Genomic DNA, 11,243 nt, shown 5'->3' on the forward strand with positions numbered 1-11,243 from the left:
TATCCGGTTTCCCACCGTTCCTCCATTTTTTTCTTTCTGGTTTCCCACCGCGGGTTTTCCGTTTTTTTTCTTCACTTATTCTTTTTTGCCAATTTTCTTTCTTTTTTCCATTTCCGTTTCTGTTTGCTTTTTATTTCCCTAGATAATTGTCTGTGCATTGTAACGGGAATAAATATTCTAAGACGTTAGCCTGTGATTTACCTGGGCATATTAATATGATTATATGAATAAATGTTTAACAAATCCTGCACGTGATTTACCTACCTAAGTATATTTTTTGTATTTTATTTTTAATCATTTATTAGCTTACCAAAGAAAACATAAGTTTATTTGGTAAGACAATAAAAGGTGGAGCGGTTTTCAACAAATGACGATTAGGAAAATTATGGAAGGTTGGACGAAGCACTCTATCAGGAAAATTATCTGATGATAATTCATAAACATTTTAAAATCATGAATATTTTAAAATTCGTGATATTTTTCCAAAATTCATGTACATTTGTTTAAAAATAGTGAATATGTATTACAAAGCATGAACATGTTTTAAAATTCACAATATTTGTACGAAATTAAAAAGTATTTTAAAATCATGAGTATTTTTTAAATTCATAAAAGAAATAATACAAAAAACCCAGCTGGAATAAGAAGCCAGCTAAAAACTGGCCAATTGTATTTAAAAAAACACTACATGGGCCGTCACTCGCTATGAGCCGAGAATAGGAGCCCTGCTCTCACTCTTCTAAAAAAAGGAGCCCCACTCTCGCCGTTGGTCCCGCTGCTTAGCTTGCGTGGCGGTGTCGAGGCTGGGAAAGAGAAAGGGAAAAGCTGCGACTCCGCCCACGGCGGCCAAATTCACTGTTTGCACGATATGATCCTATGTCCAAAAGTTTTTCGGGTCCGACCCTTTTCATATCGTCATTGTCTTTGGTGGTAGGGTAACACATCCTACCGTCAAGGCCTTTGACAGTAGGACTTAACTGCACCGTCACCTTCATTTTTTGCAAAAAAAGACCCTACCGCCATAGTCTATGGCGGCAGGATGTGTTACCCTACCGCCATAGCCTATGACGGTAGGGTCTTTTTTGGAAAAAACAGATCTTTTATTGTATGTGTGCCCTTATTATAATTACATGCATGCACCTACCGCCAAAGACCATGACGGTAAGGTCCTTTTCACACCAAACGGGCGTGACGGTGTAAGTAAATCCACCGCCAAAGACAATGGCGGTTGAAAAATGATCAGATCGGAAAAACTTTTGCACATAGAGTCTAATCGTGCTTAAGTTAAGAAAAAAGGTTAAAACAGTGAATTTTTCCCCCCACGGCCAGGCCGCGACGGGTAAGGAAAGCTCGGCGGGCGCGTGTGACGCCGCCGTGCGGACTGCGCAAAGCGCGGCGGCGCCGCACCGTTGGGTGAGACTGGTGAGCAGTCACCGACCATTTCTTTTGGTACAATCAGTGACCACTTTGACTTGTGGAGTGTGCGCGCAGAGTGAACAATCCACGCCGGTGTGGACACTGGACACTGTGGCATGGCTGGCCCTCACGCCGGTGCCCCCCCCCCCCCCCCCCCACACACACACACACACACACACACACACACACACACATGCGTACCAAGGCTGTTGAAACGTGCCGTGCTCCCTATTCTCCCGTCCTCACCGCGTGAAGCGGAGGGCATGTACAGTGCTTAAGACTTGCATATAATTTAAAGAAGATAAAAAAAACATGTCTATAATGGATTATCTTTTAACCTTATTTTCAGTAACTAGTTATTCCTAAATATTTGGTGAGACATATTGTGCTAAGAGATCATCTCTTAAATAAGAGAAGACAAGTTTTTTCTTATGATTTCTCTTTTCTCCACCTCAGCATTTATCCTACGTGGCACTGCTAAAATAGCACCATTGTACATGTCCTTAATTGTTTTGTTGAACAAGTGTGGGCTCAAACTCGTCTGCCGTGCTACTGTTGGCGCTTAGTCTAGCAAGGGCTCGCCTATGTCTTCCAAGTCGCCTGTTAATGGTTACCTCCTTGAAGGTCACTTCCTCATCTTTTCAAGTGCTCACAAGTGTCACACTGTATGTGAGTCATTTGTCGCAACCTATGAGCTTTTCTTTTTTCATAAATTTATTTATTCAAAATGTTTTGTCTCCAGAACCGTGTGTTTAAATATCGTATCATTTTTACTGTTGGATTTTTTTGCGTTGAGATCTTCTAAACTAGATCCCAAGTTACTAAGTTTCGATGAACTTTTATTCTTATGAACCCAAAAAAGAAAAAAAAAGACAAACACAAAAAAATGTGGAAAAAAGCAAAAATAAAAAAAACCGGCAAAAAGAAACAAATACCGAAAAAGAAAGAAAAAACCGGAGCCCAGAAGCCCGGTTGTGGTTTTCACTTTTTTTGAAAGCACAGGTTGTGCTTCTCACGAAAACAAACATGTCCTTTTCGCAGAACTACATTCTTTGCTTTTCCCTTTTTTTTGTGGAACCACATCTGTGCTTCTCGTGGAAGCACAGGTTGTGCTTCTAACGAAAGCACAACCCGCCCCTCTTGCGGAAGCAAATATGTGCCTTCACGAGTGGAAACACACGTTGTGGTTTTTTCTTTTTGGGAAGCATAGCTGTGCTTCTTACGGAAGTACATCTCGTGCCTCTGGCAGAAAAAGCATCGCTTTTCAAAAAAAAAATCCTCCAAACTTAGGAAAAACTAGGTAGAAAGTCGAAAATGCTCGCAGAACAATAAAAAAACCTAAAATCCAAAGAGAATGCCCAACACGTGACATATGGTGGCGACTCGATGCATCACTTGGTGGCGCTCCCAGATCACAAAAATGCCCATGCAAGAGTCCCGCAAGGGGTAACCCTTAGTTTCTTGCTCTTCTATGTCTCACTTGACAAGAGACAGTTGGACGTCTCGCTTCATGTAGTCGTCAAATTAGCCGGCCCAGTGCGGACCACATACGTTCAACGTTTTTTTTCCTTCTATTTTTCCATTTATTTTTTAATTTTAATTTTACTTTTGCTTGTATTTTGAATTATTATGAATATATCTATTATAAAAATCACTTTATATACAAAAGTTGAAACATGTCAATTGCGCATCAGAAAAATTCAAATGTGTAGAGAAATATTGCTAATGTATATTCTTCTACTTTTCTCACATTTTTGCATTTGTTTTTTATATTACTTTTCTTGTATTTTGAATTATCATGAATATATCTATTACAAAAATCACTTTATATACAAAAGTTGAAACATGTTAATTGCGCATTAGAAAAAGTTAAATGTGTGTAAAAAATGTTTTTAATGTATAGGAAAATTGTATAATGTGTATGAAAAAATATACATAAAAAAATATATGTTTACCATATATAAATCATGTATTCGAAATATGTTAAACATGTGCATAAAAAATGTTCCTATATATACATAAATTGTACAATGTTTACGGAAAGTAGACGTAAACAATATATGTTTAAAAAATATTAATCATGTATTTTTAAAATGTTAAGTGTGCATACGAAAAATGTTCCTGATGAATAAAGAATGTACAATGTGTATGGAGAAAATTAGACATGAAAAATAGAAGTTTTTGAAAAAGTAAATCATGTATTTGGAGAATGTTAAACATGTATGTAAATATCTTACTGATATATACAAAAAATGCAAAATATCTATGGAAAAAGTAGACATATGTTTTTTTAAATGTTCCCGATTTGTACATAAATTGTACAATGTTTATGGAAAGTAGACATGACGAATATATATGTTTTAAAATATGAATCATTTATTTTACAAATGTTAAACGTGTATATAAAAAATTCCTAATGAATGGAGTAAATAATGTACAATGTGTATGGAAAATGGTAGACATAGAAGATAGAAGTTTTAAAAAATTAATCATGTATTTGGAGAATATTAAACATGTATAGAAAAAGTTACAAAAAAACTAATTTTTTTATGGAAAAGTAGACATAAAAACTATGTTTAAAAACTGTTAATCATGTATTGGAAAATATATTTATATATATATATATATATATATATATATATATATATATATATATATATATATATAATGTTCCCGGTGTATACAAAAGATGTATTAAATTTATGCAAAAAGTAGACATAAAAATATAAGTTTGAAATAAAGTTAATGATGTATTTGAAATTTTTTAAACATCTATGTAAAAAATAGTACAGATCTATACCAAAAATGTACCATGCGGACGGAAAAAAGTTGAAATAAAACATATAAAATTTAAAATGTAGCATGCAGATGGAAAAATGTTAACATGTATAAAAAATGTTGAATATGTATGTGAAAAAGTCGATGCCAGAAGTAAGAAAAGGAAAAGCCAATGTAAATGGAGAAAGAAACAAATAACAAAGAAAGAAAAAAAACCAGTAAAGAAATGAAGAAAACCAATGAAAGCGAAGAAAAATTAAAAACCAAAAGAAAATAAAAGAAAAGAGAAAAGAAAACAAAATGGACAAAACCAGTACGTGTAACCAAACGAGCGAGGGAAAACTTTCATAAACTTTAGCACCTGTTTGGTATTTATTTGGATTTTAAAGGAATATATTTTATCCGAGCTTTTCTTCCCTGTTTATCAAATCAAGTGGTTCATTTGCGGGAATTTTTTGCATCTCAATATTACTTAAGTGCCCTTATTTAATGGAAACATTTCGTATGCCTGTCTTCAGCACATCTGGATTTTCATATAAAAAAGTACATCTGGTTTATTTAATAAAAAGGAAAAAAAGGTTATGTGAGAGAAAAATTTTCTGCTCTGGCCCGTTGATGCATCGGCATGTGTATGTCTACTACACTATGCTAACGGACCGATTACTCCCTATTCCCTAAATGCTTGGCTCCCGCCAGGCCGCCACCAAGACTCACGTTGCGGCATCATTATCTTCCTCTTAGATAGCAAAAATGGTGTACAAACATCTGATCACTGGGAGCGAGCATCCTGACCGGCAAAGTAAATTTGAAACACAGCTCACTCCTTTAGGAGGCTAATGAATCTCTTGAAATTCTCATACGACGAGCCGCCCTCGCCGAGACTCCTGCGAGCGGCGTCCCTGAGCATCCGTGCCCTCTCCGAGATGCCATGGTCACCCATGACCTGTTCCAGCTTGGTGCTCACCTCCTCCTTGGTCACAGCCCCATCTTCGCCAGGCGACACGGCCAGGCCGGTCCTCCAGATGTCGCAGATGTAGCTCCGGTTGGTGTACTGGTCGACCTTCAGTCTGGACCAGCACAGGAAGGGCACGCCGTTCCTCACCCCTTCCATGGTCGAGTTCCATCCGCAGTGGGACACGAAGCACGCCACGGCCCGGTGCGCCAGAACCTTGCAATACGAACATCACGATGGATCATGTAATGCAAGTCACAATAGAATCAATGGTCAAGACTCAAGAGGATGCCGACTGCGCGCACCTGCTGCTGGGAGCACCAGCTGACGACCATGCCCTTGCCGGCGACGCGGCCTTCGAACTCGTCGAACCACGCCTTGCTGATGCCGGCGCCGGACGTGAAGTCCGGACGAACCACCCACAGGAAGGGCCGGTCGGTGAGCTCCAGCCCCTCGGCGAGCTCCCGGAACTGGCGGGGCTCGAAGACGGTGGAGGTGCCGAACGCCACGTACACGACGGAGCCGACGGGATGCGCGTTGAGCCAGCCGAGGCATCTCGTGTCCTCCGGCAGGAACTGCCCCACGGGCTTTCCTGGGTCGGCGAGCAGCGGGCCGATGGGCAGTATGTCAGGGAACAGCTCGAACGCCGTGGCCTCCGCTTCGAGGAACGAGTTGCACACGACGACGTCGGCGAGGCTGGCCGCCTCGGTATTCCGACACACCAGCTGGAAGACCACGTGCTGCACCTCGGGCCCGCCGTCGACACTCCACAGCATGTGCGACGTGTAGACCGGCGGCATCTCGGGGGCCAGCTCCACCGCCTCTCGTCGCTTCGGGAAGCCTGCATTTATATATTCAGACATCACATATTTACACTATCCTCTGATCTTGACGTGCTGCCTCAAGAAAAAAAAAACGCGATCTTGCCATTTCCGATCTTAATCTGTGTGACATTTGATGCTTAGACAAGTACAAAGCGTAAATCCCAGCCTTGATTTTCTTTTTCGTTTGATCGTTGAGAAAATTCAGGAGATTCTCGTACCTTTGTCGTCGAAGAAGCCATCCTCTATGAGCTGGGGAATCCTGGACAGCGTCCCAAGGCATGCCGCGGACGCCGGGAAGAAGGAAGCGACCCTGACGCCGAGCTTCTTGGCGGCCTCGAAGCACAAGGACCCCAGGTTGGCGTCGGCGACGAGCCACGTCACCTTCTTCTCCCTGACGAGCTCCTCCACGTAGCCCGGCATGCACCGGGAGAGCGCGTCCAGGACCTTGCCGAGGTCCCTGCGGTCGTCGCCGTCGGCCAGGCCGTCCGGCATGGAGACCAGGTGGATCCCCTCCACGGTGGTTTCTCGCAGTCGCAGGGCGTCGATGACGAGCGCATGGGTGGGCTCGGTGCAGACGAAGGTGACCTCGAGGCCGTGCTCGACGAGGCGGTGCGACAGCTCCATGAGCGGGGTCACGTGGCCCTGCGCCGCGAGCGGCAGCACCATGACGTGAGGCGCCGCCGTGGCCATGCCGAACCGAAGTGATCGGCCGTGTACCGAGCTAGTTTTGGATGAGTTTGGTACGTAGCTACTACCAGAGCTTAGCGTGGAACTGTCGCTCAGTCACTTCGCTGTGGTCTGCAGTGTACAGCGGATCGAGGCCGGCAGCTGCAAGATGCAGTGGTCCTACCGTGGGACTCGGTGCGGCGTACAGATTTTTCGTCTGGTATATGGCCGAAACTTGTGCAAATTTGTTTGAACTACCACCAGGACTCATGCAACGTACTAACAGGAAACGATTTGAACCACCTTTGATTCAATGAAACCATATGTACAGTACTGAAAAGCAAGCACCCGTGCTCTCGAAAAAAGAAGAAGCAAACACCTGTATACTGTCGTAAAAAGATGAAGCAAACACCTGTATAACAAATTAAAAACAAACTATGTTTAATACGAGTTGGATACAAATAGTAAGTAAGTTAACCTAGGTAAGCAATGACATATGCTTATCTATACTCCCTTCATTCCAAAATAGAGTGCGCCCATGCTTCCCAAGTCCAACTTTGACCATAAAATTAACCAACGAGACCAACTGCGGCGGGAGAAAAAATTATATAATTGAAAACTTTTTTCAATACGAATTCACTGGTATAACTTTTGCTCCCGTCGCAGTCGGTCTCGTTGGTTAAATTTATGGTCAACGTTGAAGCACGGGAATAGAGGAAGCACTATACTCCCTCCTTTCCGGTTTATAGGGCTCAATTCAAAAATCTCACCAACCAAGGTAGATGATGAGTGGTGGAATACTTTTTGTAGTTGTGTTCCCTACCCTAGCCGCCGCCACACCTGGCGACTAGGGAGGCGATTTTCTTCCTCCGATCTCAGCCGGCCAGGGCGTTGGCCCCCTCTCCGTCCGGCTGCTCCGGCGGCAGGAGGGAGGGGGGACCCCGTTCCTCCGCTCTGTAGTTAGGTTTTGGATTTGTAGGTCGTGGTGCGCCGTTAGGGTGGTGGGAGCGGCGCCCGAACGAATAAATCTGCCTCAGCTTCACTCCCACACCGGCGGTGTCCTTCATGGCGGCGTCTCGGAGTTGATGGCATCGTGTGTTTGCCGATCCTTCAGATCGGCTGTGTTTGGGTTCATGGATGGTGTCGGCGAGGCGGCGGCGGCGACTCCATCAGGTGTGTCTCTCCTTCTGCTCTGTCCCCGTTGCTGTGGCGTTGTCTCCGACGTCATGGTGGAGCAGGGAGGTTTTATCGTCCAGGAATATGCGCAGACGGTTGTCTGCGCAAGTGACAGCTGGAAGATGGTGCATCCCATGCTGGGTTTGTGGTTGGTGGCTGACAGTTCTGGTTTCCTCCTTCGACGTCGTTGTCGTGCGGGGGTGTCAGATCTAGAGTTCGATGGCGTGTCCGGGGACATGTTGCCCCGGTCTGATTCTTTCAACGGCAATGGTTTTGCTTCTGGCAAACTACTTTCGAGGTCCGTAAAGCTGCTGATCAGCGATGGAGCCGCGTCGAGCTCGGGTGAAGAGGTGATTTGTTTTCTTTCCCTTTGATGGCCGCTTCGGTGGTGTCGGAGGAGAGGAACAGGCGCTGGTATTTTGCATAGGATTATCCTATCTTTTCAGTCTTGTAATGTTGGTGCTTACGTGGCTTGTAACCGGATCTTTATTTTATAAATGAGACACGTATTACCATGCAAAAAAAGAATACTTTTTGAGTTTGCAAAAGCACCCAATTAATGCTCTTGTTTTCCTTAAAAAATTATGTTTACCAATGCATTAATTGCAATGCATGCATGCATAAAGTACATGCATTGGTCAATTTTCTCTTAATACTTGCATGTAATGATTTAATGCACCTTGGAATCTGAATATGTGATGGAGAACAACCAATTGAGCCTTATAAAATGAAAAAACTAAAATTTTGAGATAAGCCTTATAAACCGGAAAGGAGGGAGTATTTTGGAAAGGAGGGAGTACCTACTAGAGAGGAGAAAATTCCTTATTTAACACCGTGTCTAAATTTTATGCCTATTTGACATCGATAAATGATTTATTCCCTATCTAACAATGAGTCTAAATTTTATGCCTTTTATGACACTTTTTAAGCCTAAATGATACCTAAAAAACACTTTTGCCCTCATGTGGTATGTTTGTGAGCGTGCGTGTGTGTACGTGCACACACGTGTGTGCTACTGCTGCTGCGTGTGTGTTTGCTACGCGTTGTTGCGTGTGTCCATGTTGCTGCATGTGTTTGCGGGCTGTGCTGCTGCGTGAGTGTGCTACTGAATGTGTGTGTTGTGTTGCATGCGTGTGCTGCTGTGCTGCTGCTGCATGAGTGTGATGCATGTGTGTGCGCTGCTGCATGAGTGTGCTGCATGCGTGTGCGTGTGTATGTACTGCTGCGTGTGTGCTACTGCCCTTGCACTGATGTTGCATGTGTGTGCTACTGCCCCACACACACCACATGAGGGGCAAAATGGACTTTTCAGGTGTCATTTAGATTTAAAATGGACGAAAATGTCATAAAAGCCACAAAATTTAGACTTGTTATTAGATAGGGAAGAAGAAGTTTTCAGTGTCAAATAAGAAAATGAAATTTAAGATAGTCTTAAGGAATTGTTTCTAAAGACAGCAGTGTTTCTGCCCATCTGTCGCATATTTTGCAGAAAACCCCCTGTCTTTTTCAGTAATTAACCTGTAGTACATCTTTAAGGCACATCGAACCATTTTTTCATTATATACAAACCCCCCTGCTGTTTATGCTAATTAACCCACGGTTCAACTTTAAGTCACGGTGAATTATCTTTTAGTTTTACATAACCCCCCTGATATCTATGTTAATCATCCTGCGGTCCATTCAGAATAAATATTTTTAATTAACCATATCTTTTAAATCGTAACTCCAATTTTAATATGTTATATATGAAATTTGTATTAGAAAAATTTATAGAATGTGAATATAATGCCATTTTACATGTTAGATAGCGCATAATTCGTCTTTATTTCGTACAGGCGTAGATCCGTATTGCAAGTGAACATGCCGCACACAATGTTGTGTCCTAGTTGGCAATGAGCGAGCAAGTGAAATGATCATATAGTGAATCGAATATAATCCTTCGGCATGTACTTGCACTAGGTTCTCTCTTTCTACACGTCCCATGATATAAGACCCTATGTACGTATCTTTTCTTGGCGAAATCCATGCACGTACTTACCAACAGACTACATAATTTCCCTTTGTAGTGAATACACAAACAATTTTCATAGGATGTACATACACCTATAAAACTCATGAACATCAGAAGTACATGAAGGTTTATTTTAAAAATATCTGGACAGATTGTGCTGAAGCTGTGAGTTTGATAAGCACAGCCAACTCGAATCGCTCGCCCTTCGTTAATGTTTGTAAGGAAATTGCTGCCTTGATTCAAGGAGACAGAGAAGTACTAATCAAGAAGGTGGCTCGTTCACAAGTTCAGGCTGGCCATGAACTTGCTGCTCTTGGTCGCTCCCAGCAACGCACCGCGTGTTGGCTGGGATCTTGTCCTGATAGTATCTCCAATATTGTAATGGCAGACTGTACCCCTGATTAGTCGTACAATATAATTTTCTTTCCGCAAAAAAAATATTCTTATGATAGTCATGAAGTTAAATTTGGAACCGATAAATACGATCTTAATTTGTATTCCATCCGCTGCATGTGACGGTGACACATATACACTTCTTAAAATAGACTTAATTTATAGACGCGGCCTCTTGTGTATCGAACGACACCACCCAGATGCCGCCTGAGTGTGGTTGTAGGTGCACACCATCAATATGATGAGTTAGAATCAAAATTGAATCGGAATTAAAATAGCGTCTCGGATAAAAAAATGTTTACTCTCCCATTGCAACGCACGGGCATGCTTGCTATATTTTATCATATGCGTTTGCTTTTTGTTAGACATATGCATACGCATCGTATGTGAAGGAAATATGCCCTAGAGGCAATAATAAAGTTATTATTTTATATTTCCTTATATCATGATTAATGTGTATTATTCATGCTAGAATTGTATTAATCGGAAACTTGATACATGTGTGGATACATAGACAAAACACAGTGTCCCTAGTAAGCCTCTACTAGACTAGCTCGTTAATCAAATATGATTAAGTTTCCTAACCATAGACATGTGTTGTCATTTGATGAACGGGATCACATCATTAGGAGAATGATGTGATGGACAAGACCCATCTGTTAGCTTAGCATAATGATCGTTAAGTTTTATTGCTATTGTTTTCTTCATGACTTATACATATTCCTTTGACTATGAGATTATGCAACTCCCGGATACCGGAGGAATACCTTGTGTGCTATCAAATGTCACAACGTAACTGGGTGATTATAAAGATGCTCTACAGGTATCTCCGAAGATATTTGTTGGGTTGGCATAGATCGAGATTAGGATTTGTCACTCCGAGTATCGGAGAGGTATCTTTGGGCCCTCTCGGTAATGCACATCATAATAAGCCTTGCAAGTAATGTAACTAATGAGTTAGTTACGGGATGATGCATTACGGAACGAGTAAAAAGACTTGTCGGTAACGAGATTGAACTAGGTATGA

At 42.1% G+C, this 11,243-nt stretch overlaps 1 protein-coding gene across 1 annotated transcript; it reads right to left on the reverse strand.

The window, feature by feature from the left end:
* Positions 1-4,705: 4,705 nt before the first annotated feature.
* LOC123168053 (UDP-glycosyltransferase 83A1-like) lies at positions 4,706-6,752 on the reverse strand. The gene is made up of 3 exons (XM_044585914.1): positions 6,189-6,752; positions 5,452-5,987; positions 4,706-5,362 (listed from the first exon to the last, which is right to left on the reverse strand). The coding sequence occupies exons 1-3, from the start codon at positions 6,658-6,660 to the stop codon at positions 5,012-5,014; spliced, it is 1,359 nt and encodes a 452-aa protein (XP_044441849.1). The 5' UTR covers positions 6,661-6,752; the 3' UTR covers positions 4,706-5,011.
* Between the last annotated feature and the right edge of the window lie 4,491 nt (positions 6,753-11,243).

The sequence above is a fragment of the Triticum aestivum genome, chromosome 7D (assembly GCF_018294505.1).
Source record: "Triticum aestivum cultivar Chinese Spring chromosome 7D, IWGSC CS RefSeq v2.1, whole genome shotgun sequence".
NCBI classification, from domain to species: Eukaryota; Viridiplantae; Streptophyta; class Magnoliopsida; order Poales; family Poaceae; genus Triticum; species Triticum aestivum.